Source organism: Parasteatoda tepidariorum, chromosome X2 (genome assembly GCF_043381705.1).
Source record: "Parasteatoda tepidariorum isolate YZ-2023 chromosome X2, CAS_Ptep_4.0, whole genome shotgun sequence".
Classification (NCBI taxonomy): Eukaryota; Metazoa; Arthropoda; class Arachnida; order Araneae; family Theridiidae; genus Parasteatoda; species Parasteatoda tepidariorum.
The window spans coordinates 9,544,525-9,568,350 of NC_092215.1; the positions used below are offsets into that span (position 1 = coordinate 9,544,525).

A 23,826-nucleotide genomic window follows, 5' to 3' on the forward strand; every position below is an offset into this window, starting at 1 on the left:
GTAAATGCAATGTAACGGTATATATATATAAATAAATCGTCGCGCATAAAATAATTTTTCAGCAGGTAATGGTATGGTAAGGTGCTCTACAATTGACATCAAAATTGAACGCTTTTTTCAAGTATTAGGAGAAATTTGCCAACGTGGATGACTTTATGTTGGAAGTAACCCGTATTTGCGTTGCATGGAGGGGCAAACCACGAAAACCTTCTACGGTTAGCCTGACGTCAAGGGTGTGAATACAACTATTGTGTATCAGTATTCTTTTTATTGTTGCAGCTTCCAATACGCTGTCTATAAGCTGTATTAATCATGCTCGATACTATGAAACTATAGGAACTTATTGAAAACGATATCAGTGACAAAACTTGTGGTAATATATTTAGTTTACGCTATATGCATATTAGTATTGAACAAAATCATGAAAAATCTATACCAAAAAAAAAAAACAATGTGTGTTATTTTGTTTTAATGTAATTATTTTCCACACACTGTAAATAATTTCGGTTTAAATTACCGTAAAAAGATCTGGCACTCTGATTGCAGTATCTGCAGATTCCATTTTACAATAAAGTTCATTTTTGTCGTAAAATTTTACATCGTAATTTTTGCATTTTAATTTTTACAGTGTTATTTATTTAATCACAGTTAGTCAGTGGTTTTAGAGCTTATATTACTGTAAATTCTCTGACGGTAAAGACAGTAAATATTACTGTAAAAACCATGATATATCTGTTTTTTCTCTTCAAATTATTACGGTAATAAGCACTGGTATCCTGAGTGCTTTTTACCGTCATTTTATCCAGAATTTTCCCAGTGTATATACACCATTGTAATGAAATGCAGACAGTAAGTGGTTTAAATAAAAAAACAATAATAAAACAATGTGTGTAACAAAATTTGTTTTAATATGTTTCTTTTAAGCAACGTATAACGATGATTTAAAATGCAACCTTGGGAAGGTCTTAATAGAAAAACACTCCCGTAAACAAATTTTATATTATTTAGTTTCTTTTAATCTGTATACAACGACGTAATGAAATAACAGTGATAAAGAGATTTAAATGAACAAAAATAATAGAATAATCTCTGTGAGAAAGTTTACATAAATATCTTTTTTTAAGCTACATATAATGATGCATTAAAAATCAACCATAGGAAGGTCTTAATAAATAAAAAATAACACTCTAAAAATGTATATAATAATGTATTCACTTTAAGCTGAATTACAATCATGAAGAGTTTGTATAAAAAATAATAAAACAACCTTTGTGACAAAATTTGCATTAATTTATTTATTTTAAGCAATATATATGATATATTAAAATGTGAATATGAATTTTTTTTATTAAAAAATTAAACAATGTTTGTGACGAAACTTGTGCTAATTTGCTTTTGATATGGTATATGAAACGGTGTATTGAATTACAATAGTATTATTAAAAAGTAAAACATTGAAGTCCACTGAAAAATTTGATTAAAAAAACATTCCATCCTCTTTCTGTTCCGGAAATTAAAAGACAGAATTATCAACAGAATTATTTATCTAACGACGAAAAGTTTCTTTCAAGAATTCAGTTATAAATTGTATTTAAATTCAAATAGGAAGTTGGAAAAATATATAAATAAAAAAAAAAGATCTCGGGTCAATCAAAAAAGTAAATTTCGTTTTAGTTTTCTACATGGGTTAAAGTTATGCATTTTTCTTTAACATATTCTATTTTCTGTTACCCTATAATCTGATTAGGTACATCTTGCTCAAAGAATATCTCCCCGCTTTTGAAGCCTGTGAACAATAGTAGAAGTGCGGTCGACGAATCTTAAATAATTCTATCCGAATTAAAGGCTGGAACACGGAGAGAAGAAGAAGAATGAAACTGTTAGGAAACTTAAAATTAATGGAAATATTTCCCCGCAGTAGCGTGTGATTAAAATACACTGACTATTTCTTTTAGCCATTAAAAAGCAAATATCTGTTTAAAACTTCTTTTTACGTCGCATTCAAAAATGGAAATGCAATGTAACGGAAAAATAAACTTTATTTTTTCGCGTTTCTGTTTCAATTTTATTTGCGACTGTATTGCAAGTAAGAAAGTTAAAATAAAAAAATAAATAAAATCTCTAAAGATATATTCAAATACAGCTGTGATTCGAGAGATATATTATGAGAATTGTAAAAAAGGGGGATGTGTGTACTAAAATATAGGAGTCTTTTTTTTGTAATGAATTTAATTCAGCTTGGAATGTAAAAGAGTACATTATATATTCGATTCTCAATATTATAAACTGAAATAAAAACACCTTTTTTTAGACTTATATGTAAATTAATTAAATAGCACGTTACTTTAGAATATAATATTACATATTTTAATTTTTAAAGAAAGAAAAAATTAATTATTCTGAATATTAAAACATTTCAGCATTGTTCTAACATTTTTAAATAATTATGAGGTAATTAAATTAATGTTAATGTTTGTAAAGCAAACACAAAACTCAGTATACACAGCACCTGGGTGCTTTTCTACAAATAAAACAAATTTTTCACTATGCTATTGAATCACAAAGCATAGCTTGGAGATAAAATTATCTTTAAGTTTTACTTCTGTATCTTGATAATAAGCGATTGCTTAAGAACTGGGATGTTAAATTTTTTTTATGTTTTATTTTCTTTTATGTATTATGTTTTATTTTTTTATGTTTATTGTCTATCTATCTTTATGATATTGAATCAAAGAGCAAGGCTTGGAGCAGAAGTTTTTGTAAGTTTTGCCTAAGTATCTCGATGATAAAAGGATGTATAAGAACTATGTTCTTTTTTAAGTTTTCATTTTTTCTCTTTTATTATCTGCCAATCTATCTGTATGCTACTGAATCAAAATGCGTCACTTGCAGCTGAAGTTTTCGTAAATTTTTGCCTCTGTATCTTGATAGTAAATTGATGTTTAAGAACTTTATTATTCCTTTACGATTTATTCATTTTCTTTTATTATCTTTCTTTATGCTATTGAATCAAAAAGCACAGCGGGAAGCAGAAGTTTGCGTAAATTTTTGCCTCTGTATCTCGATAGTAAATGGATGTTTAAGAACTGGAACGCTGTGTGTTTTTATGTTTTATTCCTTTTTTTATTTTCTGTCTATCCATCTTCTTGCTATAAATCAAGAAACATAGCTTGCAGCAGAAGTTTTTTTAAAATTTTGCAAAGGTATTTTGAAAGATGTTTAAGGTTTGGATTCTCTTTATGTTTAATTTTTTTTTTTATTACACGTTAATTTTTTTTCATGCTTTCAAATCATTAACTTGCTGAAGAAGATTTTGTAAAATATTGCCTTGTCTATGTATTTTGATTATAAAAAGATGTTCAAAAATTGCATTTCGCTTTAGTTAATTTCTTTAGTTTATTATTTTCCAATCTTTCTTTATGTTATTGAAACAAAGCTCGTAAATTGCAGAAGTTTTCGTATATTTTTGACTCTGTATCTCGATGGTAAATTTTTTAAAAATGTTTTTACTCTTTTTCTTTTATGATCTGCAGCCATTATTTTTTATTACTATTACCATTACAAGAGGCATAAATTAAAGAAGTTTTCGCAAATTTTTACCAATGCATCTCGGAAGTAAATGAATGTTTGAGAACTTTATTAACTACTTAAGAATTCTTTATTAAGCTTTATAATTTTCTTTTATTAACTGCAAATTTTTCTTCATGCTCGGAGAAATAAATTATGCTAAAATCACCGTACTGTACCCAAATAGCAGTTATGGTAAATAAAAACATAATTCTGTTTCATGAAATTAAAATATATGGTGTTAAACCATTGATTTGGTAATTTCTCCATTTATATGGTAATCGTTTGATGCTGAAATTCCGGTTTTCGAAATTGAAATTCTTCTTACCACACATTTAGTAAAAAAATACAAAACTGAAAAGTAAATTTAAGCGAATAAATAATTTTTAGGCCATGCTCTAATGTATCATGATGAAATTGAAAAATTTTACGACATGTAACAAATTTTTTCACACATCATAAAACAATATTCTCTTGTTAATTTTATTAAAGTCATTGCAAAAGAGCTTTTTGGAGCTCCATATAACCAGTTAATTTTACAATAATGTTGACTACAATTTTTTTCAAGTGTGAGATTGAATCACGAATCATCAATAAAAGAAAAGTATTTCGCAAAATTTTGCCCATATATCTCGATAGTAAATGGATATTTAAGAACTGTATTCGTTTTCAAGTTTCCTTATTTTTTCAGGAAAAGAAAGTTACGTATTAGGGGAAACTATTAATTTTTAAACTGTAAGAAAGCAGGACCAAAAATAAAATCTTCATATTGAAATCTGACAAATCATCGTTCATAAAGTTGAGATTAAAAACATCAAAACTGGTAAACATCAAAACCGATTGATCTCACATTTTCTCATTTGCCTATGGAAGTTAAACAGATTTTATTAAATGGTTTTAATCTTGCATTCCTCATTAATTATTCGTCAGATATGGACTGTGTTTCTGTTTTCCTTTTTGAAAAGGACACTTTTTAGCCCCTATCGTGCATATATAAAAATATACATATATTAATTATTATAATAATAATACTAATAATAAACTAAAATGTGTCTTGTTCCTACCGCACCCAACGTTTTACAGATGATGAAATACTTCGGAATTGATTTAGTCAGTTTAAAGAAAAATCTCTATTTAAAAAACTGCGTAAAAACTGTGGCTTTTAGAGAAAACTCGATGTAAAAGAAAGTTAAAACATTAACATCAAACATTACATAGTAAAAACATTAACATAAGTAAACATCTGTTAAAAAATCTTATCTAACAGAAAACAAAGTAACTAAATAAAACAAAGTAGTAAGAACAATACTAATAATAAACTAAAATGTGTACTGTCGTCTTGTTCCTACCGTACCCAACGTTTTACAGATGATGAAATACTTCGGATTTGATTTAGTCAGTTTAAAGAAAAATCTCTATTAAAAAAACTGCGTAAAAACTGTGGCTTTTAGAGAAAACTCGATGTAAAAGAAAGTTAAAACATTAACATCAAACATTACATAGTAAAAACATTAACATAAGTAGTATAAGTTAAAAAATATAAGTATAGTAAGTAGTAGTATAAGTAAGTAAGTAGTTAGTAGTAGTAAGTAGTAAGTAGTAGTTATAAGTAAGTAGTATAAGTTAAAAAATCTTATCTAACAGAAAACAAAGAAAATTGTTTTTTCGTGTTATCAAGAGCGTTATTTTGCCTAACCTATCTAAGGCAACCACTTTATAATATATCATTAAAATTTTGCTTAATACACATATGAAAACACTAAAATATTTACGAAATAATGATAAATTATATGAAAATGCTGTCTATTATGAAAGATAGCAAGGATAGAAGCCTCTTAATGGTGTTTAGGTAATTTTTCAATTCAATAACGTATTAGAATAAATTTGAATCAAAAGCTTTTCACAGTTATTGCGGTCTCTTTTCATGCAAATTGATTCTTGGAGTTGAAGAAACATTTATTTCAATTTTCTTCCCTTAGGAAACAGAAGAAATCAATCCAACTCACCGTGATAGGGATTAATGGAAGAACCACGATCTCCAATCACCAATTCTTCGCTGGTACTAGAATACACCTGGGGGATTGAACTCATGCATACAATCTTGATTTCTCCTCTATAAAAATGACCATGGTCAATTTTAAATTCTAAACCAATACGAGTTGTTTGCAGGCCATTATGATGTCGCATCGGAGGATAACGATTCTCTGTAGTTGGAGGAAACTGAAATCAATCAATTATTTGAATAAACGTTTTATGAAATGGAAAATAATATTGCATTTTTGAATGAAATCGGGACATTTTGAATATTAGAATTAACCATCAGAATACACTATTAGAATAAACACGTTATGAATGGAAAATAATATTAAATTTTTAAAAGAAATTTGAACACTTTGATTATAAGAATTAACACGTTATGAAAAATAAAGCAATATTAAATTTTAAAATGAAATTGGGACATTTTGAATATTAAAATAAGCTATTAGAATAAACCTTGCGTCTCCAAATCACTAGATTTCTCGGATCATGGGCTCTGAAGCTTGGGTTGCCCTAACTGAACTCTAATGATATCAGTAGACTCTCATAAAAATTTACTACATGTTCTTAAAATGTTTTACGATTCAAATAATATTACAAGATAATCATTATTAAATATCAGTTGAAAAAATAAAAGTGGAGATTTTTTAATACGCCTATATATTGTACCAATTTGTTTGTATAAATTTCTAATGATAAGTAAATATATTAATAATTGGGTGCAGATTTTGAATATTTTAAAGAAGTAAAGTTTAAAAATAAATGCATATAAATAAAGGGAATTTCAATAATGGTTTGATAATGTTGATAATGTATTTGAGAAAATCTAAAATACATTTTATTGGTAAAGTAAAACAAGGTAATAATGTTCTGAAAATTTACTTTTTACGTCTGGTATTTTAAAATAGCTTTAAATCTAAAATTAAGATTTAATGATATAGTGAGAAATATATATATTATTCTACAGAAGTGGCTAATTACTGCCTTTTTTTTTCTCTGTTTAAAATTACTAACACTACAGAGAATTTAGAATTAGGCTGCTTTGAGTAATGAAAACTCGAGAGTATCTTGAATAACTCAAATTATTCACAGCTTTTTTTCCCGCTACATTTGGTTTATTTTAAAATATCGTAATTATCTAGAAACTTTCGCTTATTTGAAGATATTAAAGAAACATTCTCTTAATTAAGCCCTGCAAACATTTCAAAATAAAAAAAAGGAACGAGGTTTTAAATAAATAACACTTTCAAGAGTAAAAATATTAAGATGTTGTTTTCGATTATGATAGTTAAAATAAAACACTATTTATTTTATTTTGTAGCATTTGTCGAAAAATCTTCGTTTTTAATGCATATATTTCAGCTATTAAGGTCTTATGGCTAGTTTTTATAAGGAACTTTGTAAAATCTTTGGCAAAACCAAACAAAAAATGTTTCATTGATGTTTTAGAGCATGTTTTTTATTTTTAAATATTTTTATGGGAAGCAATATTTTAAATCATCTATCAAAGCAAATCTCATATCTGTATTTTGAAAATGTTTATTTTATAGTTGAACCTATGAAGTATTTTGTTGCATAGTATTATACTTATTTATATGGCTTTAAGTGAAAAATGATTTCAGAACACACTTTTTCTGTTTTAGAATCTAAGTATCATGTTGCATTGCAATTAGCAGAAATTAAAATATCTTGTGATGCTATTTTGGACATTGCATATTTCTTCGCTTTTAAAATTTCTTCGATTTCATAAATTTAATTTTTCAATCATTTTCATTTTTTAATCATTCAATTATAATTTTATCCAATTATAATTGAATTGAAGCAATTATTAACTTTTTATCACATTCATTAAAAGCGAATATAATTATTTCATTTTCTTCGCAACAATCAATGAATGTCAATTGAGTCAGTACCCAACTACTTTATCCAACTCAATTTGAATCTATTCTTTTTCCTGCTTCTTAATGATTTATGAAAGAAAGTCAATTTTAATGGGGAATTATAATTCTTTATAAGCATATCAGCTGCTGTACTCATCTGGTTTATTTTATGAACTTTATAATATCTGGATTTTAAAATATTGTACATTTTATATAGCTCCAAGTTATATCTTCATCTCCAAGCATTGTTGATTTTCCTCCCACCAAATATGACTCGACAAAACTCATTAATTCACTGTAGTGACTATTTGAATATCAAATCAAATTGTATCAAAATCTATTTTTAACTCTATTTTCCTTAAGCTGCTTTATTTCTAAAACCACAAAAATATTTTCTTTCTAGGGTTATATTAAATTCTCACGATCGTTTTGGTGATGAAACAGTAGCGAGATTGCTCAAAATTTAATATTAATAAAGTCGGGTTGGCTTTGTTTTTGGCTACATCATCTATTGATAACTCGCCAACTTTGATTTCGTCCCACGCTACTTAGTGTTCCTAAGTTCATTCCTGCTAATTGAAAATTCTTGCGTTAAGACTGGGAGTTTCTGAATGCCCAAGGGCCCTTTAGACCAACCGTTAATAATTACAAAAATCATCATTTTAAAATAGATATCCTCGTTTCCATATAGTGCTTAGTGATGCTGCTTAGTGGTTTATTCTTATTCATAAGGTCTTATTTCGTTCCTTTTAAAAAATATTCCCTTTAGGCTGTTTTACGAGGATTCCGTCGCAATATGAAATTATGCTTTTATCGAATAATATTCTATTTTAATAACTGTTGTTAGTTTGTAACTGTTACTCATGACAATTTTGCCTATCTAAAGCCAGCGATGTCTACGATTATTTTGAAAATGGCGCAAAACGTCAAAGCCTCAGTTTTGTAAAAATGAAAAGCGTTCGTGGTCTAATATTTTACTATTTAAAAACTTATTCCAATGCTGCATTAAATTGAACTCATAAAAATTTGCTAAAACTGAGAATAAGGCAGTGATTATGATTATTTTCCTCTAGGTGGAAAAATGTCGCCAAATTGGCAATTTTTATGTAAGTTTCCCAATTTTTCAAATATTTAAATTATTTGTCTATTCTAAAGCCCTGATAATTTTTCACGACAAGATTATATATATATATATATATATATATATATATATATACATATACTNCTTAATTTTCTTAGTGTTTTTTTTCGAATTTATTTATTATGATCTATCTATCTATCTATATCTATCTATCTATCTATCTATATATATATATATATACATATATATATATATATAGTTTAAAATCATCGCTTTTCACCAAATGTAAGGCACTTTAAGAATGGCTTTTTGATTTTCCTTGGCGACAGAGCTTCGAAAAATACTGCTAATAAAGCAATTTTGTTTGATGTATCTTTAGAAGGATTCCTCTTTCGCAAGAAACTCAAATTTACCAGAAATCACCAGTACTATACAGCCAATTCTTCCATAAAACTAGATAAATGCTTCCCACGCTTAAATACTGCAAACATTAAATTTTAATTAATGTATAAGTGATTATTATTGCTTCGTTTTATGTTTAAGACTCAAATATGTATCACTTAAATTCGCCTTTACTTATTGCAAGCAACTATCGCTGGTCTTAACTTTTGTCTTCATCAGAAATAGTAGAAATTAAAATGTCGTGATGATTATTTTTGATTGCTTGGGTGATTTATTGAAGTAGATGTACTCTGTTAAATGTAACAGAAAACAAAACTAATGAAAGGTGATAAAGGGATTTCACGATACTGTATAGGACATATGCCTCACATAGTAATTACAGATAATATATGTTGAAAATAGAATAAATTGTAGACAATGAAAACAGGAAAACAAAACTTTTATTCAGAAGCAGAGTTTGAGTTGCTAAACAAAAAATTATATCTTATCCAAATATCAGTTTAAGTATAACAATGAATATTGATAAATGATATTAATAGGGACCAACCACGGAGTCCCGCACCACCTGCATAATCAAAAGTAAGTATTTAACCGACGTTTTTAGTGGTCTGAAGTAGCGCACTACCAGTAGTGAAACTACGGTAGTCGCTACTTTTTTTTCGTAGTTTGTAGTGTTGTGTGCTCCTTTTTTTTAAAAAACGTAGTGTAATGAGTTGTGCGATACAAAAAAACAGTAGTTTGTAGTGATTCCTGACAACTACTTTCAACGTTTAGAAAAGAAACACAGTACTAACGCAACTAATTTTTCGAGTTTTATGGGTACAAATCTTCTGGGGTCACGTCAATAGATGCAATGAAAATGACCCTGTTTCTGTTGCTGAGCGTTAACAGAAAATAAGTATTTAAAATCGCGTATAACTAATATTTTAACTAGCCATTGCGAAAAATAGAGAGTCACAATTTCACATACGAATGCACACTCGTAAAACATAGATATTATTTCAAACGAAGGGGGAACGTACTTTGGATGTAGTACCTAAGTTCTTGGAGGGAAAAAAAGAGCATTAAACATTTAACGAAACTGCTAATATTTGATAACTTCCTATTTCTTCGTTGTAGAAAAAGACATAAAAAATTGAAGGTTTAATGAAAAAATTCGATTTTTTTTTTGAAATAACAGATTGATTATGTAAGCATGAATAAATGTTAATTATTCCCTTATATTCAATGTAAGATAATTTCTTATTCAAAACTATTCTGAACATAGGTGCAAATTAATTTCTCCAACAAAGTTCATCTTCTTAAAGCAGTGAAGTAGTTACTACAATTCCAAAGTAGTTTGTAGTTAAAAAAAAGTAGTTGCAGTTGAAGTTAACTACAGTTGCAACAAAGTAGTTGTAGTTGTATGCAAACTACAGAACAAATGTAGTTTTTCAGACCACTGGACACTTTGAAGTACAGGAAGAAATTCATAAAAGACGATTTATCAAAAATAGACACTGCCAAAAGTCAAGCTAATTGAGCTAACCTCACAATATCTAATGTTACTTTTTAAATAATTTGGCTGACGATTTAAAGGCAAAAAATTCTTAAGATATTAAAGAAAACCTAACAATGTATATGCTAATGATTAATATGGTTGAAGAAAACAAGATTTAAAATAGAATTTGATAGTAAGTTGTAAATTTTTATTCTCTTGCACTGAAATAAAACATTTAGACATTACATTTAAGAATAGAAATATTTGCCTTCATTCTTTTAGAAGCTTGATATAAGTTAACTGAATTATTTATTTATTTGGAAATGATTGGGAATTATTAAGTTTGAATATGTTACTGTGAATGGCCGAAATTGGTGGTCGTTGACTTCCACCAGTGAATGCTGACAATAACATAGTTGCTTTTGTAAATGTCCGTAATATATACTGGGTCTAGTTAAGCGCCACTATCCGGTATACATTTGCCCAGCATGTTCTACATCAATGTTTTTCCAGGTCAAGAGCCACTGCCCAGTATGAATTTAACCGGTACTCCGAGCACTGATGATTCTTCTTATCCTTTGACCGGTACTCAGCAGATATTAAAATATCGAATAGATGTAGTAATATCAACGAATAAATTAATAATCGGATAAAACAAATATTTCGAACATCCACCAAAGCGACTATGTGATTGTTGGCATTCACCGGTGACAGTCGACATTCTCTTGATTTCATTATTTTCCATTATAAATTTTATGAATAGTGATGTAGTAATATCAACGAATAAATTAATATCAAATCGGATAAAACAAATATTTTGAACATCCTCCAAAGCGACTATGTGATTGTTGGCATTCACCGGTGACAGTCGACATTATTTTTCATTATAAATTTATGAATAGTGATGTGATATCAACGAATAAATTAATATCAAATCGGATAAAACAAATATTTTGAACATCCACCAAAGCGACTATGTGATTGTTGGCATTCACCGGTGACAGTCGACATCCCCTTGATTTCATTATTTTCCATTATAAATTTATGAATAGTGATGTAGTAATATCAACGAATAAATTAATATCAAATCGGATAAAACAAATATTTTGAACATTCACCAAAGCGACTATGTGATTGTTGGCATTCACCGGTGACAATCGACATTCTCTTGATTTCCTTATTTTTCATTATGAATTTATGAATAGTGATGTAGTAATATCAACGAATAAATTAATATCAAATCGGATAAAACAAATATTTTGAACATTCACCAAAGCGACTATGTGATTGTTGGCATTCACCAGTGTCAGTCGACATTCTCTTGATTTCATTATTTTTCATTATAAATTTATGAAAAGAAAAAGAAATTCGAAAGCTAGAAAGTAAGTAATTCGTGAAATGGTATGAGAAGTATCTGCAAACATTAAAACTTAATTTAGAGATATGTGATTATTTTTGTTTTTTTAATACTTAAAACTCAATAATAGATCAGTGTAACTACCCTTTACTTATTATGAACAATTGTCGCGATTTTGAACTTTCACTATATGTTATTTTATAGTAGCAGAACAATTTTGCTACTTCTTACATCATTTTGTTAAAACTATCATTGGAGCTAACGATGTGGCAGTATTTTATTTTTCTTCGCTGAACTTTTGTACTTTCAAATGATATATTTTTAAATGAATATGAAGATCCAAAACAACTCTCACCTCACTTCCCTTTTCTGAGAAAATCTCAATTAACCGGTTACAACAAAAAGCGGTATAGTACTCAATTTTATTTTCACGTTACCACATTATCATTTAATTACATTTTCTTTTTAATTGCTAACATTTATGAAAGTACCTCTTGGAGAATCGATGGTATAGTGGTTGCAATCAAGAAAACACTAATGATAAAATTAATTGATATTTACCAAACACTCCTTAATGAGATCATTAATTTTAATTCCCAAATGAATCATAATAAACGTTATGCTTGAATTAGTTCAAATAAATAATGCTTTTATTTGACGTTACTTATTGGAATCAATTCATAAATTCATTGCGTGTTTACTTTAATACATTTTAAAAGTTTAAAAGAGCTATTTTATTTTGAAGTTGAGCATTTTTATTTAGAAATATTATTACTGATAAAAAGTAACTTCGCGAGCATGGGTGTGATTGGTGGGGGAAGGTGGTTATATGTTCCCCTCAATAAATAGAAATCTCTAAGATTCCCCCTCAATATTTCAGACAAATAAAGAATTTAGTGAATTGCCATTGAATTAAATTCTTTACAGTTAAAAAAAATAAGATATAAAGTAATTTATCTTTTTGCAGGTATTTAGCACATTTAAGAATTTGTCTTTCGTATCAGGAAAATTTAGGGAACTATAGTACTGTGCAGAGAGTTGTATAATTTAATTTCGTTCCCCTCAAATATTCGGCCCCTATGGAGCCAATGTTTTAGAGTATTTGAGAAGTTACCTCAACAAAATTGTTTTAGAATTTTTAATCAGACAGTTTTCAGAATTTTTAATCAAAGACTTGTTCTTTTTGTTTAAACTATGAAAAAAGCTAGAGAGGACAAGTTCTAGAGAGACAAGACCCAAGATGAAAAGGGCTAGAGAGGACAAATTGGCCAAAACAAACATACTACTCATTGCTTTGAGCATATTTTGTATTCTTTTCATTACAATTTAATTGGTTATTTTCATTTTGAATGATAAATAAGCGAATTTAAATGCATAATTTTTAAGTCTTTGCTAGGCGCATGCACGTCAGCAAGTCAAGACAGACTCGTCAACTTTGAGCTCGGTGGCATTGGACTGTCTTTGAATGAAATGAACAATTGTTTTAATAAATAAGTTCTTAAAACTTACAATTCAAATAAATATTTGTAAGTATTGCAACATTGTAAACATTATTTACAATAAAATAAAAAAAAAGTCATGGCAGCTGGTCCGTCGCTAAAATATTTAATTACATTTTGTTTAAAAAGATTATAATTTTTTTTTATTAAATAATTTTTTTCTTCCTAACTGTACTAGCCCAGGTTCATGTGGCTAGTGTGGACATGCCTTAAAACTTAATCTATTAAAATCATAAAAAATGCAATTAAAATTTTAAACGGAACTAATTTTCGTCAAAAGTCTTGAGTAAGTAATAACATAATTTTTAAAATTATGTTATTACTTACTATTATACTAATTACTATTATACTATTAATTATGTTATTACTTACTAATTATTTCTGAAACCTAATAAATACTTAATTCAACTTCGTCTGTTATAGCAATCGAATCGCCACAAATGATTGCTAAGTCGTCCAATTTTTGGAGATATTGTAAGCAAAGTGAGTAAGGAAGAAAGACAAATTATGCTAAAGTAGTTTTAAATTACGGTAGTGTAAAATTAAAGTAAGAGTATGTAAAATTACGGAAAAAGTAGTGTTAATAAAATTTATTTTATAAATGAAAATATATAAAAGCCAATCCTTCCTTTTTTGAAACAACTCATGTGCGAATGTAACCACAGTTACCATAAAAAATCGCGCTAAATTTAAATTATTTTTTTTAAAATAAACAAAATGACTTTTTATTTAGAATATCCATTTTAATTCCAAAAATATTTGAATTTACCTTAATCTAAATTAATGGTATATTAAAGCGTTGAAATAATAATAAAATAAATTCCGATTGTATTTGGCACATTAGTGCACGAATTTCAATATTGAAGATACTCCCATTATAAAAGGAGTTATATGTTTACATTTAAACTAAGGGAACATTAGCCTAGGAAACACTTACAAAAGAAGAATGTTCACATAATTTCTTATATCTATATAAGTTCTCATTATAAATATTCTATGATTACAGATGATTTGCTTAAACAATCTAAATGTGAATAGTGAAATCATGCTAATGCCACTGATTACCTTTTTAATAAAAATACCGTCTGTCCTGAAAGGATGACTAGGCTCCAACGAATAAGTAATAGATAAAAGTGGAAGTAAAATTTTCTATCGGTAATAAATCTTTACGAAAGCCCTAGTTTTCTTGCTGCAACTATATAAAAAGTGATTTATGAAAGAAATGATAATATATTAAGTAGTTCTTTATTATGTAAACTACCACTTAATCTTTAAAAATCATCAACGACAGAATTTCATATCTTATTCAAAAGTTTTGTTATTTATTTATCATGGAGGCCACACAATATATAATTTTGAGCTTTATTTTCTATGATAAAAGCCGTGATCAAATAATTATGCTAGAGTTTTTATCTTTTTTAATAATTCAACTGATGAGAGAGCAAAAACATAAAAATATAATTTTTGTTTTTAGAAGCATATTCCCAGATAGCACCATTTTAAGATTTCAACAAAAATGCTACAATCAGGGAGACTCATTTCAGAAGTCACCGGTGACCTCTGTGTTGAAGGTTGCTTTGTTCCTCTTGGGAGACGTCATATTTTGACTTCATTTAGACGTTAGTTTAAAGTCTGCAAAAACGAATATTAAAAAATAAAAGATAAATAACACTTATTCGGGTATTAGCTGCTACTTGATAAATATCAAAACTTAACCCCGTCCCGTCCCCTTCAGGGGACATCCGGAGAATACTGTAGACTCTAAGTGTCTAAGTAAAAAAAGGAGCATTCAAAAAGGTAGTCTTGGTGGCGATTCATGGCAACACCAGAAGGCCTCAAAGAATTTAGTGAAATCTTAAAATTTACAATAGTAGTTATTCAGAAAATAGAATTTAGGAGATTGAGTGTTCAAACAGAATAGGCAAGGCATTGAAAAAAGGTAACAAACAAATCATGATAATGAAAAGTACCAGAATTTGTCTACAGCCCATGAGCTACTTGATAAATATCGCGTTTATTTTGAATGTTTCCATTTTCGTAAAAATCAAAGAAGGGGTTTCGTATAAATCAAAGATCGCATCAAGCGGAATTCGTTAACTAAAACTTTTAGGACACCATTTTTATAATTGTCGTTACATTTTGGTACTATATATATATATGGCTTGCGTAAAATTTTTTTTATTATAAAAAATATAAAGAATAGTATAACCAAAGGGTAAACGAAGCTCTTGTTCGTTGTTCGACGATAAATAATTAAAATTGGCGACTACTCAGTTGAAAACTACCACTTGTGGCGTCACTAAAAGTCTTTGGTGATCTCAACTGCCTTATTTCTCGGTGGCTGTGATATAAGTCCTATATTTATTGAATATAAATCGGAATTGAGCTTTCAGAAAAGTCTGGAGTCGGAAGTCAAGCAACTCATCAACCGACTCCAAAGCTATGGTTGAAAGTAAACATCGAACTCTGGTTAGTAGAAGATTAAGTTCTCATGTGAAACAGAGCAACAACACAATATCGAATATATGCAAGAGTCAAGCTTTCAGAAAAGGGCGGAGTTGGAGTCAAACATTTTAACTACCAACTCTACAGCTATGCCTGAAAGTCGACCTTTGGCCACAAAGAGTAAAACGGTAATTATATACAATTCTTTCAAAACTATTATTATTAAAACTGCGTTAAAATTTGAAAATATACAACCTACTATATAATCGGAATCGAGCTTTCAGAAAAGTAAAGTCTGGAGTAGGAAGTCAAACAATGTATCAACCGACTCCAGATCTATGGTTGAAAGTAGACTTCGAGCTCCGGTTAGTAAAAGGTTAGGTTCTCATGTGAAAAAATACACAATATCGAATATATGCAAGAGTCAAGATTTCAGAAAAGTACGGAGTCGAACATTTTAAGTACCAACTCTACAGCTATGCCTGAAAGTCGACCTTTGGCAACAAAGAGTGAAACGCTAATTATGTACAACTCTTTCAAAGCTATAATTATTAAAACTGTGTTAAAATTTGTAAATATACAACCTACTTTAGTTAAATGTATCTAAAAATGACGAAGTTGGAAATATTTTTAAATAAACTACGTAAACTTTAAGATATGACAATTTCGTGAAATTAAGATCTTAAAAAAATATTATTATTTAATAAAATATTAATACAAAGCAATTTAATTAAAAAATCGAGTCAGAAATTTTACTTATACATAATTTGTTTATAAAAAATACTTACTTCTCTATCATTTATGTACCATTTCATATGAGCTGTAGGTTTAGAGGGTCCTGATGTACATGTTATATTTACAACATCATCGATTTGATAAGGAGGATCAATACCTTCTATGATTGGTCCGTTTGTTGGTAGGACTAAAACAAAAAAAAAGGATTATTTATATTCGGAATCATTGTTTTAAATAATGCGGTTATTCATCAAAATGACTGTTAATAATTTTAAAAAACGCCGCATATTTAAAAATCGAACTAATCGAGCAGTAACTATTCGACCAATTTCGTTCAAATTTTGTATTTTGTCATAAAAATTATATATGTTTATACGTAAAATGTATATACAATACAATTAAATTCTTTCAGATACCATAAAAGAAAATAATAAAACTTAAGATATAATTATGATGGTTATTTTTTCATGAAACCATCTTTGTATACATGTATTTTATAACTGCAAAAATTTAAAAATCTGCATTTTATGCTTGCAGAAAAATTTTTGATTCGCGGAAATTGTTAGCACATAAGTAAAAGTATTGGAGAAAATATTTTTGCTAACATTTATGTGTATTTTATCTAACTGCAATGATACCTTTTAGTGTAAGTGAGAAGCATAAATGATAACGGCTACTTTACAACAAGTATCGTGAATGAGTCTTTGTGTAATGAAGCACTTAATCCAAGAATTTTGTATGATATTTTACGAAACCAATTTGGTGTAAAGTAGTTGCAAGCATTTTTGCGTAGAGCTACAGAAAATGTATTGTAACAGAAAATGCATTAAAATTAGTACTTTAAACGTAATTATCTGTCCTAAACAAGTTTTCCCAGCATTTGCATATTTTTTTATATTTTTTAAATAAATATTCCTCTATAAAATGCCATTTTTGAAAAGTTAAATATAAGATTGACAAAAAGATATTACGCAAGCGACGCCAAATTTTTTTCACACATACTAAAATAATTTAACGTATCTCAACTCAAGAAAAAAAATGTGGCAACTACTTTCACCAAATTGGTTTCGTGAAATACCATACAAAACTCTCGGATTGAGTACTTCACTACACAAATGTTATTTTACACTACTTGGTGTAAAGCAGCCGTCATTCTTATTGTTTTTCACTAACACTAAAATTTATAATTATAGAAAGATAAAATACACATAGGAATCAGTAAAAACATTTTTGCAATAAAGTGAAAATCATTAATTTTGAAATCTTTAATTTTGAAATCTTTAATTCAGAAAAACTAATTCTTAATAAATTATTTTTTAAATCAAACATGCTAGAAAAACACAGAGAATTCAAAATAGGCTTAAAAAGTGGATAGAAATTATACATTATAAATTCATTCAGTGCAGTTCTCAGAGATTTAAAAATTAAAATATAATTATCCTTATTGCACAACTAAGAACATACGTAAATATTTAGCGGAGGATTTCTGTTTTTGTTCAGGAATTTCAGCGTTGAAAGCAAAAATAAACTCTCGCCAGCTCATTCAAGATTGTAAACAAACTTAGTAGTATTTGTTTGGTGTTTCTTGAAATTTTGATATTCAAGGCACGCCAGCATTGTGCTTTTGAAATTGAAAATAATTCAGGTATGGCGTGAAAGCGTGAGAGTTTGATGTAATATTAGTCAATTTTAAGTGTAATATTAGTCACCCTTTGAACTGTGTAAGAAGGCACAATTTAGTGTTAACCCGGAATCACACAGTTTTTTGGGATTTGTTCAAATCATATTCTGAAGGATATAACACCACAATGTTACATTTCATCATTATATCGTTTAGGCTAATCTGATGGTCTAAGACCCAATAAAAATATTTTACTATTGATTTTATTTAAATAGAAAAGTATATTGAATACTTAGTCAATATAATATAAATATTAATACAATTCACAATTGGTTGTTTTTTACAGTATCTTTCGCATATTTTGCGAAAAGCCCTTTCAGATATTTTACCTTACCATTTAGGTGATTTAATCGAACTACAATTTATATTTTAGTAAAAACATTAAATCTTCCAATATTATTTTATTTAATAAAAATGAATATAATCTTTATGTGATAAAGCCCTTTTTGACATATGTTATTCTAATACCTTCTCATTTAACAAATTTGTAGTGTTTTTCCCGTTAAAATATAACACATTAGAAACTTAAAAGGGGATTTAAAATTTAATAGAATGAAAACTCACTCTTTTGATGAAATATCTGAATTATCCAATTACTGGAAATTGACGCTAATTTTAAGAAAATGCATCTCGCTGAAAAGAGAGCTGTGTAATCGTTCGAAATGCTAGAGCAAAACTTTAATAACCTGTCATATATTTCGCGTTTTAAATTAGCTGTCTATTTCCGATTCTTTCAACTTGGTTTTATGTATCATATTTAAAGTAATCATTTTGACGCTTTCATAAAACTCAAAATGAGAGAAATGAAAATTTAATGATTTAGAAGTGGGATTGCAATTACCGTTTCCTTTCTTGTATTGAGGTAATACAGTACAAATGTCTTTGTAAAAAAATTGAGATATTTCGATTTTTAAATGTTTCTTAGAACTGAATTCATTTAACAAACCACTCACTACTTGTGTATAGTCATTAAATATTGTTTTAATTAAATATTCAGTGATTTGAAAGACACTTTTAACAATAACGCTTTCATTTATTTTTGTTTATACGTACTAATCTTAAGTGATGTGACCCATATATTCATATTTAAGGAAATAACGACTGTCGGCTCAATTTGGCAAATTTATGAAGTTTTTGTTTTTAATTGTTAAAAGATTACAGAACATGTAATTGAGAATTAAATCCCTAGCATAGTTTTAAGAAAACACTCCTGGAATTTGAAGTTTAAAAAACGCTGTTTCAAAAATTTGCTTATGAATTAATCTTATTGTTGTGATTCATAAAGCCATTTTTAAGGAAATCACAGTAGTTAGTTGAAGTTGGCTGCTTTACTCAAGTCTTTTTTAGTGTAATACTAACATTGTTTTTTAAAAGTTTTTGGGAAGGGAAACTAAAAAAAGAGTAACCGCAGCTTAAGTACATCACATTTGAGGCAGGGCTATAATTTTAAAACATATGGGGAAAGTTACTGATAGTGTATCTTTTTCATATCATACCATCGCGATTTCTAAAATACATTGCTTAAAGAGAAGGCTCTGGCAAATAAGTTAGGAAGTGTTTTTAAATTTTTTTTTATTTTGGACATGGAGATATATGCAAGAGAATCAAGTCTCTCTGTACTTGTGTTAAAATTTTTATTTAAGTTAATAGGTTTTACGAGTTTTCATTGTAATTTTGAAAATCCTATGTAACAATATACCAGAGCGAAAGAAACGTACAGATTATTTAATACTTCATTACTATAATGGATAACAATTTTAATAATATGAACTATGGCCATACGTTAAATTGAAATTAAAAGAAGGTTGGGTTAGGAAGAAGTTAAGACAGTTGAGTTAGTTGTTAAAGTGGGACGTAGCCTTCGGGGTCCATCAATTCACCAAAAAAACGTAGAAGTCGGAAAAAACGAGACCTACTTTCATTTTTTGCTTTCCCGCAGTACTTGCGACCAGTTCCATAGAAATGGCCATGACGCCTCCAAGGAGGTACATTGTACTTGGTGCAATGTTTCACCCAACTCATACTTGAAGATTTGGTGACTCTCGTATGAAAAAAATTGGTCGCTATCGCGTGATATGCTGGCATTTAAAATAATAAAAAAAAATTGAAAAATTAAAAGGTTCTGTGAGATGGGTTGATGCGACGACAGTATGCGTCGAGAGCATTATGGAGCCGTAACCATCTGGTTCACAGTAGCAAGAGCTTTTCTTCGTTGTACTGCCAGTTGCCCAACACATTCCCTTACCTCTTTTCCGAAAACTGGCCCAACCCCGGTAGGAAGAATATTTTGAAGAAAAAAAATGACATATTTGTCTCAGATTGATTTTATAAAGCACTTTACCTTCCTAAGCGTAGTCAATCTAAACATATTTATTAATTTGCTTAAACACATAATAACGAGACTAATCTACTACAAATGAAATTGTTTATACACGAGCAATTAAGTTCGAGAAAAAAAGGCAAGAAAGATTATTGTCTTAATTAACGCCAACTGCATGAAAACAAAAGTAACATATTTCTATAATGATTAATGCAATGATTATCTTGAGAATCAAGTAAACAAGAATTATTCGTTAATAACCAAGTTATTTGATGATGACGCAAATTACCTTCATGTTAAAGCGAAGATTCCCTAATAGAGTTCAGAATTAATTATGCTCTAGAAAACAGTTCGATTTGCTATAAGGAAAGTGATAAACCAAATTGTCTCTCATTAGCATTATTTTCCGTTAATTTCATTCATCTAAGCATTTATGTACTTTTTTTTTATCTGTGCGCACGTTCCGTGAATTTAATTTTATGCTTCAAGATGAAGAGTATGATTATACTGTATTTAATGATAAAAATGACTTCTTAAAAGAAATTCTGAGTGCTGAAAGTTTGTTTTTTGATTTTTTACGCTTATTTTTCTCCGGGAACTAGAAAGCTAATTTAATGGGTGAGCATGTGTTCATGACATTCCGTGTTCTTCTATTTAGAAACCTGCTCCAGCGTACAAATTTCTGTCAAGTATAGAATCATATTTCTTCTAAATATATTTAATGGCAAGTAGATTTTTACCCCGAGGCAACTCTCTTCTTTCTACAATCTGATTTGCATAACTGACTAAGATCAGTTGCTAAGGAAGACGACGCAACCCTGTTTGAAGTAATGTAATAAATGAATACTTGCCTCTTTAGAAAAAGTGAATCATTAGTACTTGGAAAGAAAAACAGTTTTGTCTACTTTTAATGGATTCAAAATAAATATTGATAAGATGTGATTAATAGTTGATGATGATTTAATCACGTTGTGCTGTTTTAATTAGAGGGCTAATTTAATCATAAAAAGCTATTATTCACTTATTTGTCGCGAACAATAAAAATATTTATTTTTGTTTGAACTATATTAATTTTAACTATGCTCCGTTATGGGTAGATATAAGAATGTCAAATTAGAGGGTTGTTTACTTTTGTAAATTTTTGTTTCCATCACTATTATATCCTGAAAGCTATATGTTTTTACCCTCCTATTAGGCTGGAAAAAGTAACAACAGACGATCAAAATTAATATTTTTCAGATGATGCTAAAAACTGATAATGATGTAATCATCTTGTTTGGTTTTAATGGGGGAGGAGCAAAATAAAAAAAAAACTATGATTGTCTCATTTTTTACACACAATAAAAAATTATTTTTGTTTGAACTATGATTATTTTAATAATAATCCGTTATCAGTTATAATAATGTAAACCAGTTCAGATAGAGCTGTGTTTACATTTGTAATTATTTTTCGCATCATTGTTATATCTTAAAAACTATCTGTTTTTATTATTCCAGTCAACCGAAAAAGTAATACCAAGTGGATAAATATTATCTAAATAAATATCGAAGTTATCAAATAAACATTTTTAAGACAAAATAAATACTGATATGATATAATTAACCCTTTCCGACACAGTGTCCAGTCTTATCCCAAAAATTATTAAAACCTTTAAAGATGTAAAACTCTTTGCTTTTAAGGAGTTCCCATTTTTTTAACCACTATTTTTCCAACCAAGAAAGCGTTCAAGTATTCCTCTTTTCTTACTGGGTACGTACAGTCCGTAAAATTTTTTAAGAAAATGATACAAAATTAAGATAGTACGGTATGTTTCATTAAGTTTGTATTTACCGCCTTGCTTAGCATTTCCAAATGACTATATCTAGCAGCAAAAACCGTAGACTAGAATTTTTAACTTAGAAAGCTAAAATAATGAATTGTGTAACATTTTTTATAAGAATAATAACATTTTAAAATTTTGTAAGGACTTTCGAACCCTGAAGCCTAGGAATTCACGATCTACTGTCGCAGTTGCTTGTTTATTTGCCGGTCTGAAATCTCAATCAAAATTTGCTGCACTTAGGAAGGGCGGTGCTGGCGTAAAATATCCCCAGTGGTAGACGGCAAATAGGTTAGAGTCCCCTGGCCTACTGGTTAACAGTGGGGGATTTTTGCAGTTTTCTCTCCATTTAATGCAAATGAGGATTCATTCAATTAAAAAGTACTCCGCGAAGGCAAATTTCTTCCAATACTTGACCCAGGAGTTCCCTTGTCTCCTGGATTTGGTTCAATATGCGGAGTTGAACATTAGTAACTGTAAACCAAAAATTGAGTGTACTGTTCAGCAACGATTATGAAATAAAGTAAAACAGTTGATAATGACTTAATTACATTGGGTGTTCAAATTAGAAAGGTAATTTAATCAAAAATTCATTATTCACTTATTTTTACCAGCAATAAAAATAATTATTTCCGTTTCCACTATATTAACTTGAGTTATTATTCGTTATGGAGTATAAGAACATGTAAACTAATCAATTTAGAGCTGTGTTAACTTATGTAAAATATTTGTTCTCGTTACTGTTTTAACAAATTAAATACTAAATAAACATCAATATATGGAAATATCAAGGTTTAGAGTCGTAGGTTTATAGAGTTGATAGTGGTAACTGAGAGGCATTTTTCGAATGCGAAGGGTTTTAGAACAATCGCACCCCTTGCTTTAATGCCCTACGACAGTGTTTTCCAAAGTGTGGTACGCGTACCCCCAGGGGTACGGGAACAGTTTAGCGGGGATACATCGTCGCTTTGAAACTAAACCGTTGTAACTCAAAAAAGTCGAAAAATGAGATTTTTGGGTCATTTTGTGTAAAAAAAGTCACCCTTTAAGAAAAACAACCTGATATCTTTATAGTTCCATAAAGTTAATTTAGAGAGCAGATAAATCGTCATCGCATTCCCGCGATTAGCATTAGCGCGGAAAGTTAGAAATCGCTCTCCTGAAAAACTTGCTTTTTTGAGTTACCACGGTTTAGTTTCAAAGCGACGATTTGTGAATCTCTTTAAAAACATCTTCACAAAATCTTTTTTTTTCCTTCATAGCTAAAGGGAAACCTACGGAGACGAAAGTGCCGGACTCTCAGAATTCAGTGGTGATCCGGGACTTTCGTCCATCTACCACCTACAGTTTCCAGTTGCTGGCAGTGAATGAAGTGGGAGCCAGCGGTGCCTCCTCCATGATACACGCAACCACGCGTGAGGAAGGTTCGTATCTCCTTCATTACACTCCTATTTACCCAATTTCGCGATTTAAAGATAAAGTTAATGAAGTAGATGTATAGGAGTGTAATGAAGGAGATACG

At 28.9% G+C, this 23,826-nt stretch overlaps 1 protein-coding gene across 1 annotated transcript in view; it reads right to left on the reverse strand.

Annotated features, from left to right (window-relative positions):
- Window positions 1-23,826, reverse strand: part of LOC122269382 (uncharacterized) — a 382,923-nt gene that overhangs the window by 36,487 nt on the left and 322,610 nt on the right. Inside the window, exons 4-5 of the mRNA XM_071188215.1 lie at window positions 16,537-16,670; window positions 5,574-5,787 (exon numbers count right to left, since the gene is read on the reverse strand). Of these exons, the coding sequence (XP_071044316.1) occupies window positions 5,574-5,787; window positions 16,537-16,670 (348 nt within the window). The remainder of the gene's footprint in view (window positions 1-5,573; window positions 5,788-16,536; window positions 16,671-23,826) is intronic.